This window comes from Amphiura filiformis, chromosome 7, assembly GCF_039555335.1.
Source record: "Amphiura filiformis chromosome 7, Afil_fr2py, whole genome shotgun sequence".
In the NCBI taxonomy this organism is placed as follows: domain Eukaryota; kingdom Metazoa; phylum Echinodermata; class Ophiuroidea; order Amphilepidida; family Amphiuridae; genus Amphiura; species Amphiura filiformis.
Window position 1 is genome coordinate 9,571,214 of NC_092634.1, and position 22,253 is coordinate 9,593,466.

A 22,253-nucleotide genomic window follows, 5' to 3' on the forward strand; every position below is an offset into this window, starting at 1 on the left:
TTTAAATATTCAGTTTCCTATCCTTTTGTACATGAGAGACATTCTTCAAAGTCTTTTTTTGGCCTAATAACTTGGCCTACATGACCGAAATTGATATATATAATGCGCAATATCAAAACATTATTTCATTAAATTTTTGACCCCCTCCCCCTGAACTTCGAGTGTGTGGGAGGGGGCCACATGGGGGGGTGCTAGTGAACATTTGACTCGATGTAGCACCCCAACAGAGACATTTCTGACATAAAAACCCGTTTTAGACATTAAAAAAAAAAAATGCTTCCTTCACCCTAAAAAGGTGGTTGTAAATATTCAGTTTCCTATCCTTTTGTACATGAGAGACATTCTTCAAAGTCTTTTTTGGCCTAATAACTTGGCCTACATGACCGAAATTGATATATATAATGCGCAATATAAAAACATTATTTCATTAAATTTTTGACCCCCCCCAACTTCGAGTGTGTGGGAGGGGCCACATGGGGGGGGGTGCTAGTGAACATTTGACTCGATGTAGCACCCCAACAGAGACATTTTTGACATAAAACCCATTTTAGACATTTTTTTGAAAAAATGCTTCCTTCACCCTAAAAAGGTGGTTTTAAATTTCCAGTTTCCTATACTTTTGTACATGAGAGACATTCTTCAGTCTTTTTTTGGCCTAATGACTTGGCCTACATGACCGAAATTGATATGTAATGCGCAATATAAAAACAATATTTCATTAAATTTTGACCCCCCCAACTTTGAGTGTGTGGGAGGGGCCACATGGGGGGGGTACTAATGTGCATCCTCTCATCATACTACCCCCTACCACATTATGTTGACCGTACCCACCAAGTATCGTGCCCATACGACAGTTTTTAGTCATTTGACCTCAGATGACCCCTGGATGACCTTAGGTGACCTTGACGCACTAACCAATACAAACTTGTTCTGTCTGGGGTGAAGATGCACCCACCCACCAAGTTTGAAGAACGTATGACCCTAGTCTCTGAGAAAATAGGTTTTTGCATTTTATGCATAAATTATGCAAATTAGGTACTTAATTACCATATTTTGCGCTGAAAATCGAATCGGGTTGAGATCCTCTGGTCATACTACCCCCTACCACGTTTCATCATCATAGGGCTTAAGATCTTACTAATCCCCCAGATACAGCTCCACAAGGCGGATTTCTTCAGATTTCCAACCATATTTGTAGAATCGTTCCGCATAAATTATGCAAATTAACAACTAAATGCGATACTTTTCACGAAAAACTAATCAGGTGATCAGCAGATGTGTATCATAGCTGACACCAGGTTTCGCTACTATCGCCCGACGGATCTTGAGATAGTCTGTCCACAAACTCCGCTATCAATTTATGCATAAATTATGCAAATTAGCTATGTTAATTTGCATATTTTTCCCCCGAAAACATACTGATTACGGAGCAAACTTGGATACCCTTCCTCCCACCAAGTAGCGTCGCCGTAGGTCTTACGGTTCCCCAGATACAGCTCCGGACGGACACACATACATACACACACACACCCCCACACACGCACGGACAGACAGAAATAGTGATTACTAAGTCCCATCCTGAACAAAGTTCAGGCGAGACAAAAAGGGCAAAATAATCCGATTTTGGGTAGTAAAATATAATATTTTGTTTTAGAATTAATAGAAAATTTGTGTTCCCCTTTCCAAGCAGGAACATTTTGCATACCTGTATGTTTTAATTCTACACCATATCGAAAAGGTGACCTACAAACCTGTGGCAAATATTGCTTTAAAATGCACCCTCCCCTCCCTCCCAGGCATGTACCCCCAATTGTTTTGAAAATTTAGAAAATCCCACAGGAAAATTGGCTTCTGCCCCAAATCAGGCCCGGTTCCCTCCATAGCCCCATCATGGTCGGTAATTCCCATTAGGATGACTCGCACTACATCACTGTGCTGAAGAGTAAAATACCAAGGTTCAAAAGTGAATAAACAAATCATCCACAGTCAAAGGGCAATGGGCTATTCCAGTTAAAATCCATACACCCTCTGTGGAAGACATGACCTTAATCTTCCACACAGGGTTATGTATTTCAAATTGAGTTACCTGAATGGGCGACTCCATTTGAAGTTCACTTCCTGTGTGAGAGATTAAGGTTAGGTCTTACGGGTGTATTTATTTCAATATGGATGTGGTTTGTAGCTGAAAAACGAGAACACTGCACACACCGAAGAGGACAATGTATAATATTCATTGCATAAATGGTATTTTCGTACAAGAACTTTTAATGAGATGCATGAATACAAAATATAGATATCCAAAATTGTACACATACTGTTAGTTACAACACAATATACATTATTTGGGTGTTTTTTTTCTGATTTGACAAAGTCTTTTTTTCTTTCTGAAGCAATTCAAGTACAGTTGAAACAATTGCAATATCTATTAATTTTTTGCAAAATATGGTTCCAACATTTGAACGTGTATTGTGTTAACAGCAAAGATCCCAAACCAAGATATTTATACACGTTGCCAACTCCCGGTTAACCAAAACTTCTCTGACAGTCCTTCATGTAGTAACAAAGACCAACATTTAATCATCACCTGCTCAATTCATGACTGATACACTAGAATCAATCTGGGTGGACTAGTGTTTTTGATGACTAATGATTTGATAGTGTTAAGCTTCGGAACCAAGCGTCCAATTTGTCACATTAGATGCAATTTCTTCATATCATCCTAACAGAACTCCGATCACTAAGCTCACTTTTAAATGCCTTTTTTTTTTTTTTTTTTTTTTGACATGGCATACCTGGGCATTAACAGCAGAGACAAATAAATCATTTAGAAGCTGCTGACGAGGATGCACCCAGAAAGCGATTAACCTCCCTGCTAAAGCTGGCCCTCGATCTAATGGCTGGAATTTGGGCAGGTAGAGAATTCCATAATTGGGCTGTAGATGGTAGAAATGATCTTTCATGGCTGACAAGGTTTGATCTTGGGACTTCCACTGCTAGGCCATGGGATCTCACAGACCGTCGCAACCTGGGGTCATGGACATGAATGCCTGGCATCAGCTGGCATTGTACGTAGGGTCTACACTTTGTAGTTCATTCAAGTCAATGCATGTTGACTGAATGCTATATAACTCTCAACTTTTTTATTTTTTGACCTGTTACCGTGGTGTTGAATAAGTTGATCACATATTTTAAGACATCTGATGTCCACAATATCCTTCTCCTGTTGCTTTAGGGGACAACCCAAAAATCCTATAAACAAACCAGTTTCTAAGTAATTAAACTAGTTACTTTTATAGGATGTCATCAATATTTTGATCTTTTGTGTTGTTCCCTTATCAGCCAGGGTATTTAGTCGTTTGGAAGTTGTAAGCACATTTCTTAATGCTTGTCTAACTGAATTGTATGTATACCAGTACAGTGTTTAAGTAATACTGTTTCAAGAAAAGGCACAATTTGACTTCCTGCATCTTGTTCTCTATGTTCCTCTTGAGAGTATTTCTTGGATGTAGTTGTTGTTCTTTGCAGCCACCTCATCTTTCAGCTTCTGTATCTGTTGCCATGCTTCATCTGATGACATCGTTGCTAAGGGAATCTGCTTCACTTTGGACATGAAGTCTTGGATGATGGCTTCACCTTCCTGTTGGAATAAGGTTGTACAAGATTAAACAGTGGTCAATTATTTTGCTAGTGCTCTCAATGTCAGGTGGGTCAGTTCTTTTACAACTCGTTTTAGCAATCTCTATCCCTCCATTCTAGTGGTAGTTTATTCTTGTATCCAATATAGACATCAGCTTTTTATGCGTCATGTTTACATTCATCCACGCAGATGACAATATGAACCCTAACAAGCTCAAACTATTGTGATGGAAAGATATACACAAAATATGAAAGGGAACTTGAGTCTTTTTATATACAGGAGTTTTCACACTTTTAGAGTCAGATTATAATACAGTCCAATATTCCTTATAAAGACCTCTTTGCTATGGAACTTTCTATTACCCCGCTGTGTAATACAGCATTTTATTTATAACATTCGGCCGAAGCCAGGCAAAGCCCAATAGTACTCAATCTAAGGGATGCCATCCAGATATGATGGGACACTTGCCATCTTTCACTGTTATTATGGCATCTTGGGTGAGCTTTTTGTAGTCACCAAATTAAGCACTTGGACATTCAATGCAGCAATTACACATAATTCATTCAGATTTTTCATTTATCCTGCCAATGCTTGGTCCCATCATGGTTGGATAAAAGAGGTTGGACTGTAAAGGGTTTTTCATGTTTTTAGATTTAAAAAAAAAGGGGGGGAAAAGATGTCCACATTTAACTACACATAAATCGGGGGGTCAGTGACACAAAGATATAACTCCATTTTGGCCATTCTGAGAAAAAAAGATAATGGTCCCCATCGATTTATGGAGTTAAGTCTATGTTTCACTGGCCATTGATTTCAATGGGGTGCTAAATGGAGTTACACCCTATGTGTTTATTGGAAAGTGCTCATGTTTCTGAAAATTTTGATAACAAAATCTCATTTTTGCAAAAAATGGAGTTACGTCTTTGTGTCACTGACCCCTCTGAATACTTCTGACTTATTATTATTTAATTATATTTATTACAAGCATTTAAATTGTGGGTTTCTTTCATAATTTTCCATTTATCTGTGATATTGACCTACCTGTTTGTCAGTTCTTCTTTTCTTTGCTGCAGGTTCATCAAAGCCTTCCATAGATTGAGCATCTGCCATTGATAGACTCTGGTAATCTTCTAATTCAGCAGCCTTCTCTTTGGCAAAGTCTATCACTTTCTGAGGGAAGTGAGCTAGCTCAGCGACATGAATACCAAAGCTCTGATCACACACACCTGCAGATATAAATCATACATAACTTCTGAGTAATGTTTAATTGCAATATATTTTTAATTGGGATAATTAGGTCATTGTGCTGAAAGTTCCTATCACATTTTTAAATTTGAAATGTGGGACAGTTGGGTCCAATTAGCTGATTGAACTGATCAAGAAAGATTAAAACCTCACAGAGATGTATAAAGCAAACACATTTTAATCAAATCTGTACCTGGAGCACCTCCCCATAGGTGGAGATATGTGCATTACAAAATGCCATTATTATAACAGGTTTCCTGTGTGGTACATGGCTAGTACATTTACCAATCCCCATTCAACCCAAGTTCCTTGTCTCCCCTCACTTATATAACCCACCAAAGCCACTGAATAACTTGCTTTTACTCTGTGCATAAATAACAATGTGAGTTGTTCATACTGATTAGTGTTACACTGGGGACATTGGCTAAAGCAGTTAAGTTGTGGAAGTATGTAACAATCAGATATAACCAAATGCAGTCACCTTCCCCCATTCCTATATACATAAAGGCATCCCCTTACCTGGTTTTACCCTGTAGAGCAATGTCAGTTGTTCATCACTAGTTAAAGCTGTCACATGGAGGTTGTTTACAGTAGGGACAACATCAGCTAAGGCTGTCAACTCATGGAAATGTGTAGCGAATAGACAGAAACCCTTCATCTTGGTAGCTATATGTCTGATAGGAATAAAACGACAACATAAGACAATTCAGTTAATACTGTAATATCAAAAACTTTGAGACACACCTGCTTGTATTAAAAAATCAAAATGTGGGATAAAGGATACAAGGTGGCACCACAAGAAACAAAATTGAACTCTTGGATACGGTATCAAATCACAAGCTTTGGCTTCAATCCAAGAATATCAAATTTGCTGTTTATCTTGAAAAATTCATGTTTAAGGTATAATAATAACAAGGCCTGGAAATGATTTCTACAAACACACATTTCATTCTACGCATGTCACATTTAGGACAGCTTTTGACACTCGGCCAATATTTTTTGTTGTTAAAAGTTTTTGTTACTGCATGCGCTACTCTAGTCCCATTTCACGCTCACCTATATTCACAGCAAAGCTAGCCAGTCACATTACACAAGCTCATTTGGCGCAGGTGTTGTGCCTAACTGTGTGCACATCATCTTGTATGAATCCACAATGAATGAATGTTACGAGTCTTGCCACTAATAGGTTGAGCAAAGTATACATTTGGATGGGTCATAATACTTACTCTGAGATTGCCCAAGCCAAGCCAAATCCATCATAAGTAGATGTTCCACGTCCAAGCTCATCAATAATTATCAGAGAGTTTTCACTGGCAGACTGTTGGAAGAGAAGATTGGATAAAATTGACAATTTTCTCCTTTTGTCTTTTTGCAATTCAAAGTGATGATGTTAACCAATAATTCTTTTGTTCATTACATTCTTTTGTTTATTTGTTTTTCCACACAATTTTCTTGCAATAGTGAATTCTGGTATCTGGTCATTTGTCATACTTTAAAGCCAATAACAATTAAATAATGTTCCTTTAGACCCCTTTTCTGAGTTTTTTACAATGTTTGGCATAAATAATGTGGTTGTGTCGTAATTATGTAAGTGGGGTCCTGATTGAATACTAAATTGCAACACATAAAAAATCCGCACCTAACTCGCATTGGCTAGTCCATAAGAGTGTTCAAAGATTATGAGGGTCCCACTTTTAATTTAAACTGGGCCTTTCATGATATCCCATAATTACCAAATTGATTGAAGCTGTTGACCATATTATTTTGTAAATTAAATCTAAAATAATGTTTTGAACTACTGGATGAATAATCTACACCAAGATACTGTTTACCATATGTATGGTACATAAAGCAGATAACACTTAATTTACTTACCCGCAATATCGAAGCCGTTTCCAGCATTTCTGACATGAACGTTGACACGCCTTTGAGTTGACTATCACCAGCACCAACTCTGGCTAGGATGCTGTCACATATGGCAATATCAGCTGACTCACAAGGTACAAAGCACCCAAGCTGAGCCATCAATATAACTACACCAATCTGTAATAGACAAGAATACACAGATCACAATAAGATCAACATGATGACATTAATGATAAGTTCACTCATTTTATTTGTCCCTTTGTGGTTACCCAAATAATATTTCCAAAGATGGGTATGCATTTTCCTATCTTCAAATTTGGCACAATTCAGTGAATCAATTTACACTAATAAATTGTTTAGAACATCAGGAACCGGATGGAACCGGCGGTCAACCGCCGGTCAAGTTTTGATTTCATCCCCAAGATTCTTCTACACTCTGTAGTATAACTTATCACATATTTGGCAATTGATTCTTAGTCAATTCACACCATAGAACATGTATGTAGAATTAACACAACTGATGACATTGAACAATTGCTTATTTATAACCCAAGTCTCATTTGCAAATCATATAGATTGCAAAAAAGGAGTAACAGGAATTTTAGTGATGAGAAAAGTAACATGAACAGGAAGCAAGTTGCAGGATTCATCTGGCTGGTACCAGAGCCAAAACTGATTTTGGGGTCTGAGGTAATTGGTTTTCATGCCTGATCTAAATGGTTCAAGTCTGACAAACAAGTTTTTGGGCCAGACATTATGGTTTTGGAAATTACTTAATTGAACAGTGACAAACGAAAAAACAAACCTGTCTGATGTATGTAGATTTTCCACCCATATTTGGACCAGTTATTATGTGGAACATCTGCTTCTCCCGGTCAAAGGTCACATCATTAGGGATGAAAGCTACATCATCTTGCATCTCCAGACACGGATGTCGAGCTTGCCTTAGACAAATACCACCAGTTCCCTTCGCAGAAAGCTTCGGGCGCACATATGTGATTGGTGCATTGGCTGACACATGAGCAAAACTAGGAAGAAACAAAGTAGGGAAATCAAGACAACCATGTAAAATTGTTTTTACTGATCCAAGACATTCTTGTATAAAAACATCAACTGTGTTTGACAAATACAGCAAAGAACCTAATACCCCATGTGACCCAATCAAAAGAAATTAAGGCAGCTGTGTACTCTAGACATTGTTTCTTTCGCAAAATTGAGTTTTTTTGATATGTTTGTACTTTGTTATGTTTTTTATAAATACAAGGAATGAAAATCCAGATTTGTAAACTCCAACTGCAATATTTTAAGGATTTTATTCCACTATTCCACTCGTGTTTGAAATTGAAAAGGAAAGAAAATCTTTGTTGTACCAGCAGGGTGCAAGCGCGCAATCAACGCATCGCGTATGTGTCGCGCAATTTGTTAACGCACAAATACGCTACGCATACGCAACGCTTATCTGCATGCGCGGCGCATCTTATGGAAACACCACGGAAGCACAAAAACCTAGTGGTCAAATGGCTCCATTTTAACTGATAAAATGTGGGGTTTTTCAAGTTCTTTCCCCAGATTTAAATATCAAGTTATGAATGGATTTCGCTCAAACTTCTCAAGGGGCCGTGGATTTACCCGATGTTTATGTAATGTAAGGTAGAAAAATAAAAACTGCAGCATTCTCCTGCGAGATTCGATGAAAGTGCAAAATGTGACCACTTTAAACTTCAAAGGCCATTATTTCAATGTTCATTTTTTCGGTAAAATGACGATTTAGGTACACAATAACTCAATAAATACAGCATCTATAGGTAAGCAAATATGATCATCGTAAAAAGCATGATCGACTCAAGAAACGGTTTTCTAATTTTTTTATATTTTGGCCTATTTCCGATTTTAGGCATAATTTTGTGCAAATAGGAGTTTGTGAATTTAAAAAAATTCAATTTGATGCATTATAAGGTCAATATCTCAAAAAATAAGGCCAATATCAAAAAAATAAAAAAAACTTTTTTGGAATGGAGCCTCAAGATTGAGCTAAAAACAAAATAAAATATTTTGGAAAGAGTGTTTTTTTTTTTTTTTGTACCTAAAAAAAATTGCCAAAAACTCACTTTTTTGTGATTTTCTTCATAATTGTTGTTTTTACCCCAAATCTGTATTTATATTAAGATTTATTGATGTCTTGCCTTCATAAAATGTATACTTTTATATGTATTGGGCGAATAATTACAAAGTTATTGCACTTTTACTACATGCATGTCTGAGAGTACACAGCCTCCTTAATAGAAGATGTTCTTGCATTACATTAAAACAAATGGCATGAAACTCTTATTGAATCAACTCATGATTTGATCTGCTTTTCTTGAGACACCAATTCAAGATCATACAGTGGCTCTGTGCCATAAGCTTACCTAACCAAAACATCAAGTTGAGCCATGATGTCATTCAGTACTATCATAGGGTCTACATAGCCACCTACAGGAGAGAGGGAATAAGTGGGATTAGTGAAGGACAAAATACGATCATAATTGCACAGAATCGTGTTCGATTCTTGTGAGATGTAATGTTCATGCTAGACCAAATGTTGAAGTTATTTTTTAATCAAAATTATGGGGGACTCCCATTCTTTTCCAAATTCAACAGATTATGGTGTCCAGGAAATACATTATTTTCCTCTAGATCAACACAGTGGTGTAGCTAAGGGGTGGGAAGCTGTCTGGATTTTTTTTTTTTTTTTTTATATTTCAAGGCTTTTTTTTGACAACTTTTGATCATTTTCCTCAAATTTTGCCCTCCCTGAAAGTCAACCTTTTAACCCCTCTGAAAAATATCCTGTCATTGTTGAGCTATCTTTTATTTGGCAAAACAGGGTAATATTTAAAACAGTTAGTACTGTATCTTAGTAGGATTGTGTCTCAAGTCTCATATTCATACACTGTAATCTTACTGGAAATGCCCACGATTTCTGTCACAACAGCCTTTTGTGTTTCATTGTAATTCTCTTTAGCTCTCATGTGATCATCATTTAAAGACTGCAGACTTGAGTTGTGAAATTGGACTCCATTCTTGTTGGTGCTAATGGTCTTATACTTCTTGTTGTTTCTTAGTGCCTTTTCTTCCTGCAAAATAATGAAGAAAACACAAGAATTTAATATCATGCTTAAGATGTTTTGTACAGAGAATTAACACATAGACCATTTCAAATCAGAGTTCTCAGAAGACAGCCATTTGTTTATGATGACCCACTTTGTAATTCTAGGTCATCACACAGTAGCAATGTAAGCATGCAGATGTGCCAGACACAAGTTGTTAAATAAATAGGTTGTTCATTGCTGTTTAATAATGATGTGTCCGTGTGGTTTACTTCGCTACTGCAGCTACATCTGCTAAAGTAAAGTAAGCCATGCAGATGTTCCAGACACAAATTTTTAAACGGTTATAGGTTAATGAACGCGTATTACTTGTTGGGAGATAAAATAGACAAAATAATGCACGCGCGCTGATGTTGATGCGTCTAATGCACGAGCCCTGAAGGGGGAGTACATTAGATGCATCAATGCTCATTAACCTATTTCATACACAAGAAGAAAAAAACACTTGATTTTTGCTGTTTTTATAACAAAATTATCACTACAGTAAAAATATTGGAAAAAAGAACCAAATATAAATGCATCAACCCTCCCCAAAATGAATCAAAACCCATGTGACGCGAAGGCGTGTGCAAGCACTGCGCGTAGCACGCGGAATGCACAATATACACAATCAATGCATCCAATTGGTTCACGCTATCTATTGAGTGTATGAATGGTGAACGGTGGAATGAGTGGTAAGGGTATATTACCTTTCTGGTGACCCTGAAGAAGTATCCTATTTGGTTGTTAGATTCTAACTTGATGGTTTTGCCTGCTTCCAGCCCTAAATCACGAGCAGCCTTCTTCAGCTGGGATTGGATCTCTACTTCCAAACTATCCAATGTCTCACGCAGGTCTATTGAAAAATACAATTAATTTCAATAATATAATAATTAATTACTGAGAATTTATTAATAATGTAGGATACTCAACAAACAACACCTACACACAGTTGGTGTTAATCCATGGAGGCAAAGGGTACTCCATAGACAAACATTGCAGCTCAGATCAAAGTAATTCATTTTTATTTCATAAAACATCACATAATTGTTCCAGTGTTAACTGCTTAGTGCTTTAGCTTAATTGTTGGGCAATTCAACTGCCTCACTTCTAACTTTATTTGTCAGATTTTGTCTCTTTTTTCACATTTGCATGGTGATGCCAGACATATTATGTTTGTTACAAAAATCCCAAATCTGAGTTTTGAAGAATTTTAGTGTGTTGGTCATGCACTTTAAATTTAGTAGTATAAAGATAGTAAAAGTTTTTCTTCTGCCAGAATCAGCTCTCCATGGACTGTTATGGGAAAGAAAAAGTGTTAGGTAAAAATGCTTGGCCAATACTTCACAAATAACAATTTACCATCAAGTGACAGGCGTACACTTACTCTGTAGGTTCTCATCAAAGTCAGGCTTGATGAGGAATTCATGATTCTCAACCTGTGTCAAGTCCATTGTGGTCTCTATCATCTCTTGGAACTTGACAAAGTCTAGTAACAGCTCCTGAAAGAGATCACAAGAAATGAAATATCACACTATTAACTAAAATGACAAATTCTTATCAAGCATACTCCTTGCATGGTACCATCCGACTTTGCTAAGAAAAATGTGATCAACCAGGGTTGTAGCTACAGTGGGTGGTGGTGGGCGGCATGATCCAGTACTCAGGTTTTGGAGCCCACCACAGAGCTGTAATTTTAGCACTGGAGCCCACCACTCAGAGTCCAAAATTGAATAATTTTACTGAATTTGATCAATTTGGCAACAAACTGCCAAATATTCTAGATTTTCATCAAATGCCACCCCAGCTCAACAATTAGCAGTACGCTCTTTTTGTAAAAGGGATTTTAGTTTTCGAGTATCTTGTGTATGTACATCATCTGTAAAACTTAGTAGTCCACGTTTCATATGTCCTCCCCCCTCATATTGACTGATTGATTGATTACCTTAACTGGGTTTGAGAAGACCTCTCTAAGTAGACTTCCATACTGTCCCTCATGCCTCTCCAGTGTTTCCAATACCGTAGGCATAAACTCTACCGCCTGGTAGACACGGTAGCAGTCTTGTAGGGTGGCTCGTTTACGCTGGAATTTCTTGGCTAATCTTTGAAAGTCTGGTACACGCTTGAGATGTTCTTCTTGCAGCATCTGACGTAGTTCTGTGTCTTCCAGAAATGTCTCAACAATATTTAGTCTTTCTTCTGCAAGGGGAGTAAGATTTAAAGCTCTACAAAATCAACTTCTAAGAGTACCGGTATCTAACTACTTTCATGTCATAAAAACTTCACAAATTTAACTACACCCTTCTTTGGAATTTATCTACACCCTTTTTTGGAAGACCAGAAGTCAAAACCAAAGTTTCAAGTTTGAATAGCAATAATTATATTCTGCCCATTTTGTGTCAATAGTCCCCAAATTGTTGGCATGTTGACCCTTTGAATGAAAAAGATAACAGATTCTGTTGCACTGAGAAGCTAGTAACCAATGCAACAAGATAAGCCATTTCAAAGGGTTTTAAGTGCAACTTTATAATCTACATCTTTTTCATTCAAAGGGGTTAGCTACTTTTATCAATGTGATTAGCCTTCATTGAAGTCCAATCAAGCTGGCCGATTGATACGCTATCTGTCGTCCAATTTAACGTTAGACAACATGTCTCATTGTGCACCCTTAATTCAGGGAAATGCTGCACCAATGGCTTATGCGAAGGGCCTAAAACGTGCTATTAGATTTGTCAATTTTACATATCTCACCAATTTTGTTTTTGTCCATTAGTGGTTGTTTGACCCATTGACCCAGTAACCTTTGACCCTGAGGTGTTTTGCACTTGTTCAGCAGACCCAATACAGACATATTACGAGATCCAACTGAAATATAAAACAAGAACTTATGATTAGTGTGCAGCTATTAATGTCAAAATCGGGCACTTAAAAAATAAATGAAATTTGTATATCATGTGTTAAATGAAATGGGAAACTTTTTCTTTAAATATTTCAGAAAACCTGCATCCTTGTTCTCCATACATAACATCCCAATAAAAACCTATTAAAAGAATTGCACATAAACAGTTGTATGTCTGCACTGTCGTCTCTGTACATCAACTGGTGAGTCTTACAGAGCTGTGTAGTAAAAAGATCTAACAAGATACTCTAACCTGCCTATAAAATGTTCACCACCAGAGCCACCATTGCCCTCTCTCTGAGAGAAGCCCACATTTTTTCACAACATCATTGTTACATCCATACACAACTGTTTTCAAAGCCAGACACAATACATGTCTTCAATGTAAAACTCCTAAGTATTTTGTCTCAAGTAATTTGGACCTAATTCTGTTGGAAACCTGACAACTTCTGACTTGCCCAATACCAAACACCATCCAATCCAATCAGGCCAAAGTCAACAATAATGAAATTAATGGAGATGATACACTTACCATCTTGAGGTGTCGGTAGCAAGTTCAACGCCCTTACAGCAGCAGCATCTAGCTTCATGTATTGCTTGAGGTCAAAGGTCAATAATTTAAACTGCCCAAAATTGGTTTCATCTCCCAGTAGCTGCAGGTGCATGGACAAGAAATGTGACATTAGTTTCAATGAATTATTAAGAACCAAACATCCCAATTAATATTTCAGGCAAATAACCAAGATTCGCTTTGAGTATAAACATTATAGATGAAATTTATTTTGTTGAGGATTCTTGAGTAATAATGTACTACAGGATAAGCCACATGTGTGTGCAATTGAAGTCAATGCACAATATGCGTGTGGTGGTATGTGTTTGGTAAGAGATTGACTTGTGGAAGAGGTGATGCATATTTTTGTTTTTTGTAAAAACAAATCTAAATGATGAAAAATGACAAACATTTGGCCATTTCTCTTCATTACTATCATATTTTGAAAAACCAAGTACTAGTAGCTCAGGTGTTATCACAATATGCTAGGAAAATATATGAACCAATGCCCCAATGTTGACATTCGCTAAATCAGCTGTATTTTTGCCAAAAAGGGTCCAAATTAATGGCAGTTGATGTTGACCATTTTGGAAAAATTTGGTGTACCAAACTGCCCAGCAACTGTCAATCAAAATACGGGACAAGTCTGTTTTCCTATTGAAGTCATACGCACAACTTTTTCGTGGACATGTACGTAAATTTTAGGCTAAGCGTTACTATGTATGTGTACCAAACTCCATAGCAACTGTCAATCAAACTGCCTTGAAATGACTTCACTATTTATACAGGGATTGAATACGAGTGTCTCCTCTAAGTACATGTATATCCAAAACCAATAGGGTTATCCCCTTTCATCTCACCTCTAAGTACTTGATGAGGGCAGCAACTGATGCCATTGCATTGGCCTTTTCCATTTCAGCTGAAAATTACAAAAATGAACATCATTAATTTACAGTGCAAATACAGTTCCATTTATATTTATATGAAGTTAAAGTTACCTGGTTAAGCCTCTTTTCTCTAAATTTTCCAAATCAAAAACTTTTTTCTGCGCTTCTTTAATGAGAAGATGTTAGAGAATTAGAATTGGAGTGAATACCTATAGTTAATAATGTTCTGCTCTTCTCCATCTGTGACTCATTAGCTCAGATGGTATAGCATTGGATGCATAGTCAGTGGAATTTAATTTTTCATTGGCATTCATTCATGTTGTGTGGTGAGAAGTTTAAATCCAATTTATCATAAAGTTACCCACATTTACTCCAGTTAGTATTTAGTGCAGTTAAGATATTTGCATTAATTTTTTAATAATTGTTAAAATGCATGATTCTATTAAAGCCATGACAAATGATTGACTAATCAGCTGTTGATTGATTGATTGATTGATTGATTGATTGATTGTATTCTTCAATTTAACCACTAAACTGTATTTGGGGGTCCAGGACCACTAGGTTTGAGTACTTGGGACCTCCATGGAGTAAAGCGTCTATGGAAAAGTGTTCATCAATAGAAGATTAATTTATCAATCCATCGATTGACTAGTTGACTGATTACAACATACCTAAAGCAGCGCTGTTAAACTGTTCCTCATGCTTTGATTTCAGTAGTCTATTCAGATCTTGCACCATGTCTTTTGTAGTAAACTCTACCTTCTTGCGTTCTGTAACCAGTAACCCTCCCCTTTGTATAATCTGCTTCAGTTTGGCTACTTCTGGAATGTTGTCACCACCTGATGCAGGAAGAAGGCATTCCTTTGGGCCAAGTTGGACTATGAGTGCCTGTTCAAAATCACAATGCAATACACAATGTTTTAAAGCACAAAGTAAATATTTGTTGGTGTTGTTGTAGATGTTGTTGTTTATAACTAATGATAATCACATCAATAGCCCATTAGAAATGACTATGTCATTGTCAAGCACAGATATGGGCAACAGAATACCATATTAGTTATCCTTACGGGCTAAACAGTGGTTCACAGCAATTCTGGATCATCAAATTGACATTATTCTTTGCAAAAGTCTAGCCAAGTATTTCAGCCTTCTCCATTGCCGTGGTTTAGACCTGGTTTTGATCTTTTATTTCAGGTAAGTTCAGGCCTAGCTGTTTGAGATGAGCAATCCTCTCGCTCGCCACCGCTCACCGAAATTCAATTTCTAGTGAGCAATTTTCCACTCGCAATAGACACTAAATATCGCTCACAGCTAATCACCAAAAATTGAACTACATTCAAGTTTCAGCACTTTCAATGTATTCGATTTATCTTTTATCTTAAAACTAAGAGAGGGTGTCAACAGTGTGTAAGTGTTTTATATATTGGTATGAATTATCTTTTAGACCTAGAAAGTGATATGAGCACTACATGCTAGAGAATGATTCAGCTCTGGGAGTAATTAGACAACTCACCTAGCATCATGCTAGCAAGTGATTGACCACTCCCCTTTAAAATCTTGACGGCAAGGCCTGTAAGTCCGCCCAGCTTTGTCATAGTGTCAGATCATCTATCTGTACATGGTCACTTTCAGCTTGAAAATAACAGGGTTGTGGTCTCTCTGATGTACCTAGCCTTGCAAGAGTTTTAGTGGTGGAAGACACTTTGGCAAGAACAGATCAAAGAGTTGGTTCTCCCTAGTTAGCTCTCACTGTTTAAGAACTCCTGATGAAATCATAAGCCAAATATACAGCATTAACTACTCACCTCTAGATTAGAGAATTGGTCATTATCAGGGAATTCACACACACCAAGTTCTCTTAGTGTAGCATCCGCATAACCAACTCCAATAATGCGCTGTCCACCTTCATTAGAAAACTTGACTGCAATAACGCTAGCTGATGTTGACATCTCATTGTTACCAAACAAAATGTCCTCAAACTGTGCCAAGTTGCCTGGTGAAGCCTGAAGAGAGAAATAATAACAGTCACCAACAATTGAGTGGATTCTTAAAATGAGTCAAATACGCGAAGAAATGTGAGCAAGTGTATATATTCACTTGAAACTGAAAGTCCCGTCATCATATCCTATACCAGTGTACAGTGCAAGACAGCTAAGATTGTCACTCACCGGTTGCAACAAATTGCATTTTAAAAGAACTCAAGTTACATCAGGGTGTTAACACTTCCTTGTGAAGACAATGTTTTTGTTTCCAAAAGTGTTAAATTTATGAAGTTTAACACTTTTTGATGTTCTGGTCCAACACAAATCACTTCAAGCTACTTAAAAGTTACTATGTATTCCCAAATGAGGAAACATTAATCAGTTACAAAGCAACCATGGCTCACATTTGGCACTTGCCTGCTTGCGATTAAGAATTGTTCATGAATAAGACAAGTTGGTAACATGATTGTTACTTAGAGAATAAAAGATAGCATTTTGTCTTTTGCCTATCCAATATTGTGTCATAATGGATGGGCTGGTAAATATTTTGAGTAGTGGATTGGCCAGCCCATCCATTATGACACGATATTGGATAGGCAAAAGACAAAATCCTATCTTATATTCTCATTCTTATTCAGTTTTAATGTAATTTTTGCCTTTTTTCAGAAAAAAATAAAGTTACTTTTGTGAGGACATCCCCGTTGTTTTTTGAACGAAACCATCATCACGAACATCTAAGCCGCCGAATCGCATTCTTAGTTCTCGCACGTGTATAACGCGAACGCATTATCGCGCGATCATTGAGCAACAAGCGTGCCGCCGTTGCGTGGCGGCGCGCACCCTGACTAATATCACTATCAACTATTGTGAGATATTATACACCAGAAAACCAATCAAATTACGTGAATTTAATAAGAATTGTCTATAATTATCATGTTGTGAATGTGAGTGTGCAAATAAAATGTATCCTGACCTGAGAGCATTAAAAATTGAATGATCATTTATCTTTCCAAAACACCCAAAATAGCAAGGTGTGTTTTAAGCTTACCTTAAAAGCTAATTCCCACTCATTTCCTTTGACAGTTTTGTTCTGAAATACTTCCACTCTATACTGTCTCACCAGAAGGAGGTCCCGTACTACTGCCTCAAAATTCATCTTACTCAGCACAACCGATGGCACCTTTTTCTCCCCTGTTGATGAAAATTAATTAAATTATAGATGACAATGAGAACTGAAGGTTGTGCATACATACATTTGAATGGCTCAGCGACACAAAGACGTATCTTGAATCTTCAGTGGCTGCTATGTGTCTGATTGCCTTTGATTTGCATGAGATGGTGAATGCCCTCATACACTAGTGTATGTATGCATGCAGTCGATGTACATTGTACCACACCATTGTGACAAGATCACACTCTGAAGTTCTTGAAATAACAAACTCAGTCAAAAAGTCAATTTGGACACAACTGCGCAGTCTCAATGCAACAAAAAGAATCTTGTTTCTCAGTCGTCAACCTGGACAGTTGATGAATGAGGGCAGCAGTCTAATCGCAACCAAACATGTAACCTTATTTGTACAGACTTTACCTGAACCCAAATATTTGATGACTCCATTGGTCTTGAACACTTCTTTAGCTGCGTATAAAGCATCTGCTCCATGTACTGTATAATAGTCCTGAATGAGAGAAAGCAACAACATGATTGCAAGTACACTGGAATATCCAGATTCCTTCACTGGCAGTTAAAAAGTATACTTACAGGCATGTTTAAATCTGGCTCTCAAATTTGTGATCACAAAAGAAAAATTGAAATATTGAAGTGTGCAGAAACTAAAATTTCAAGATGACTTGAGATGGAAAATAGCAGATAACATTAACATTTGGAAGAAAGTTGATTTTACCAAATTAATGAATGTGATTTTTTTGAAAGTAAAGATTTTTTATATCATTGTTCAATTACAAGATAAATGTGAGTAATGAAACAAACAAGATCAATGGTATTCTCTTATATCTTGAAAAACACGTCATAACATCATCATGTGTATTTTCACTTTACCCACTTGACAAATACGGAATGGTAACAAAATGTCAAATTTGATGGTATTTGAATTTAACAGGGGACATAAAACATGCTTCACTACTAAATAGCTTTATTTTGAGTTCTCAGTTTGTGTGACCCCTACAAAATCACAATATAAATTAGATATCAGATTTGTCACACTGAAGTAAGCAGGGTTCGCAAGTTTTTGCCGCAAGTGGAAAAAACCGCGGTTTTAACCGTGGTTTTAACCGCTTGGCAAAAACAGTTTTTGCCGGCCAAAATGGCAAAAACTAAAAAAGTGATTAATAGTTCAGTTTTTTCATCTCAAAACAAATTATTAAGTTACAAAAATAATTTCCTGAACGTAACAAGACCAGGTTTTGTAATTATAAGTACCATATTAAGGAATTAAAGGCATGCGTTTTTATTGCTCAAGTGCATTTAACCAAAATGTGTCATACATGTATATCAAATTCAAAACTTTTTCATTTTAAGGACTTGAAAAGTTTAGTTATTCTTGTCTAATGAGCTTTCTGTGTTACTTTATAATATTGAGTGACTATATGTGAGTTTTTGCCAGTTTTTGCCATTTTTGCCAGTTTAAACCAGGCAAAAACTGGCAAAAACAGGTTTTTGCCAGTTTTTGCCACACTTGCTGGCAAAAACAGGTTTTTGCCGGCAAAAACCGAACCCTGGAAGTAAGCATTGAAAATGCACATGAGGTTTTTCCCGCCAGTGGTAGTGTCAGGAATTTCAGGGGGGACATTTTCAGGTACGGTAGTAATTTTGGGTTTTACTGGGGGGGATAAGAGTTCAGACAGTGGGGGAGCCCCCCTGGCGCCGCCACTGTTTTCTGCCCAAAGACGATAATCTGCATGGTTGTTGAGGCAATGTGAGATTGTAGTCTTAAAGAGTACTTACAGTTCTGTCAAACACTCGGAATGTTGTTTCTGGTTTCTGAAGACAAAAATGCAAAGAAAATGAAATAAAGAATGAAAGAACAAAATAAACCCTCGATGGCAGCGATCAAATTCGACGGTATCGCATCGCAAAATGCGATGCAATTTCCATCAACTGCTATGCACTTTTCCAAAATGCATAGCTAAAAGTGCTATACATAAATTTGAGCTAAATTCCATGTCGTATTTAGTTCCCTAACACATCCTCCGAAAGGGCAGAAATTTGCCCTTTTTCGGACTCAGTTAACTCTCTTGTTTTTGGCATTGTGACACAAAGCACGTGGGGATATCCCTCAAGCTAGCAAAAAGCCTCAGGTAATTTTGGTGATTCCCCAATCTGTCAAGCTAGCTCTTGCAATAGCAAAATTATGTCTATCAAATCAACGGCTACATGTATCAGCACAAAAACCTGACCTCTGGTCGTTGCTAGGAGATGTTTTCAAGTAGTTTCAAGACCCCCTGAAGCTGATATACCAACTGCGCATAATCAGTCAATTCCTGTATATTTTCTATAGTACCGTACGGTACCTCAGCTATACTTTGCCATTTTCCACTTTAAAAATGGTCTACAAATATTTTGAAATGATAGGAATTATCAATGTAACATTACGGAATGACACCTGGTCGAACGTGTCAGAATAACAACACATATTCAATCCAATTAAAATACTAAAAGAAATGCTTTGAGTACATGCAATGAAATGTATTCTTTATTTTATAGAAGATCATTTCAGGAACAATTTTGGTTATAAATTTGGTGACCAACTTGTGTAACAAATCACAGTGTAATTTACCCATTACCAACGTCTGCTGTCACTATTTCACACACAAAATTTTGGACAATTTGGTGACACTTATTTTTGTCTGTAACTTCAAAAGTATATGCACTAGAAACATGATTGACCCATTATTGTTTAGGTTCTCTTTCAAATGAAAGAACTTTCAGCTGAAAATATTGAACTTCAAAATTTTATGAACATCCATTGGTTGTATATTATTAATATTAACCATTTATCGCGATCGTGAAGCCAATCAATGAATGCGGCGGCCTTCATGGGTAATGTAGATCCGATCACAAAAAGCGAAGTACGTCTAACCTGATTGGTTAAAAAAAACTACTTGGACCAGTCAGCGTGCTCAGTTCTTAATAGAGGCCGTCAGCCTTTCGCCATCTTGTGGGTACAAATGATCTGTGTGTTCACGCGTCGGACACTACGCACAGGGCGCAGCTTGCCACGCAGCTGTTATCGCGCCTCAACGCGGTGATTTTGCTGCTCACGCATGGAGATCGAACGACCATCACAGCGTGTACCCACAAGATGGCGGCATATGACGTCACGCTGACGGCCTCTATAACCATGTGCAGGTGATTTCCTGGTGGTGTTTCAGCGATCGAGTATAAATTCAGCTTGACAACTCATCTTGCAGCTGCAAGGACAATACATGGAGACAATCACTGACACTACAACAATGAATCTAATGGCTTGTTTATGACATGCATCGGGTGGATTTTACGATTGAGGTAAGATTTTCGGCCTGTCCCGGCGTGAATATTCTCATTTTAGGTAACCCAGGCAAACCTTAGTTAACACATTTGCTAGTCAGTCAAATTCGCCGACAATGTCAATGCATTTTTACATAGAAATTTAAAACAAGTGCCCGAAGAAAGAAACCTACATAAATATGTTTTCTATACTTCACTTGACCCAAATATATGATTTTTTATGGTGATAAGTCACCCGCACATGGAATTTTAGAGGATTTGGATAGCATTTCCATTAAAAAAGCTGCTATCATAATGAGACTAAGATCTAGAAACACCCCGAAATGCCGTTTTGGGGAATTTTGCTAGCTGAAACTTTTTGATGAAAGTCAATCTTTGACAAGATGTAACTTTGCTACGGAAAGTGCTATGAAAAAATGGTTTTCAGTTTTGGCTTTGTTTACTCAAGGGCTTTAATTTGATATATAAAATGATGCAGTTTGATGGCAAATTTAAATTCACCTAGCATACCTACTCACCTTTTCTTCATCAAAAATGCTAGCGATGCGCCGATGACCATGTCCGTGCGACCAGTTTTTTGCTGACAATTTGATAACAAAATACTTTCACACGTCATAGGGCAGAAACGATAGCTGTACAATCGTTCAAAATACTCATTTTGATAGGCCTAAAATTATCTGCACAAAATCTTTGGTGCATACATTGCCAAAGGCTTGGGATGTTATACGTACATGACGTAGTAAAACTGCTAGCTACGTAAATTTAGTCAAGACGAAGATAATCATTGCAAGATCGGAGTTGCTATTTTTGAACATTTATAATGATAAGCAATTTAACAATATGTTAGTCCTTGGTTGCAAAGACATTTTATACAAGCAAGTAATTTTGACAGTGCATGATGAGTGTCATGATGGCTGTCAAATTCGGCAGGCTTACCTCAGGCATCAAGCGAAGAAACTTGAGGAACCCGAACTCCTGGGTGCTGTCTGTTCACAAAAACAAAACAACATATTAACGAATATTAATGACACATTATAAACAAATAATCAATCACTACAGTTTAATTTCATGAGTATTTTCAATGATATTTACCCATGGACAGCTGCTGAGTTGGTTGTAAGGCCATTTTGATTGTTTTGATCATATGGTGACTAATCGCACATTGGACGTACGAACTATATAATTGGTTAGTAATCGTCAGGAAAATATATTATGCAAATCTTGACCAATCATAGCAAAGATAATAAAAGCATTCGGTGGACGTATATGGCGCGAAATTAATCTATGCTGGTTGGTGCTGGAGCCACAGTGGCTATGCATGCTATGCAGTGGGTGTGTGGAATAGCTATGAATGGTGGCACGGTGCCTCAGGGGCTGGTCCATGCAGCTCCATGAAATGAAATGATTAGCTAGGGGTGGTGCAATAATTATGTGTACCCGGGGGGAGGGGTGAATTATAGGGGGGGGCAAAGATTTTTGGCAGGCCTAAAGGGTGGGGGGGGGCATATTTTGGCAGCACTCAAAATATGCAAAATTTCTTGCTCGCATTAGGCCC

The 22,253-nt window shown here is 37.3% G+C and overlaps 1 protein-coding gene across 1 annotated transcript; it reads right to left on the reverse strand.

Annotated features, from left to right (window-relative positions):
- Positions 1–3,045: 3,045 nt before the first annotated feature.
- LOC140156718 (DNA mismatch repair protein Msh2-like) lies at positions 3,046–21,875 on the reverse strand. Its single transcript, XM_072179656.1, has 21 exons — positions 21,791–21,875; positions 21,635–21,684; positions 19,157–19,192; positions 17,783–17,870; positions 17,243–17,385; positions 16,018–16,215; positions 14,884–15,100; positions 14,186–14,244; positions 13,308–13,428; positions 12,628–12,741; positions 11,822–12,075; positions 11,264–11,378; positions 10,587–10,732; positions 9,693–9,864; positions 9,157–9,220; positions 7,554–7,776; positions 6,758–6,925; positions 6,109–6,200; positions 5,402–5,556; positions 4,679–4,863; positions 3,046–3,637 (listed from the first exon to the last, which is right to left on the reverse strand). Exons 1-21 carry the CDS (start codon positions 21,840–21,842, stop codon positions 3,476–3,478), a joined length of 2,814 nt encoding a protein of 937 aa, XP_072035757.1. The 5' UTR covers positions 21,843–21,875; the 3' UTR covers positions 3,046–3,475.
- Between the last annotated feature and the right edge of the window lie 378 nt (positions 21,876–22,253).

Bases quoted from the DNA above. Each gene is read 5' to 3' on its own strand.
- LOC140156718 (XM_072179656.1), bottom strand. From the start codon at position 21,842: ATGATCAAAACAATCAAAATGGCCTTACAACCAACTCAGCAGCTGTCC. The intron at 16,216-17,242 runs GTAAGCTTAAAA...TTCTCTCTTCAG, and splicing joins AGTGGGAATTAGCTTTTAAG to GCTTCACCAGGCAACTTGGC. The intron at 6,201-6,757 runs GTAAGTAAATTA...CTCTTCCAACAG, and splicing joins AAACGGCTTCGATATTGCGG to TCTGCCAGTGAAAACTCTCT.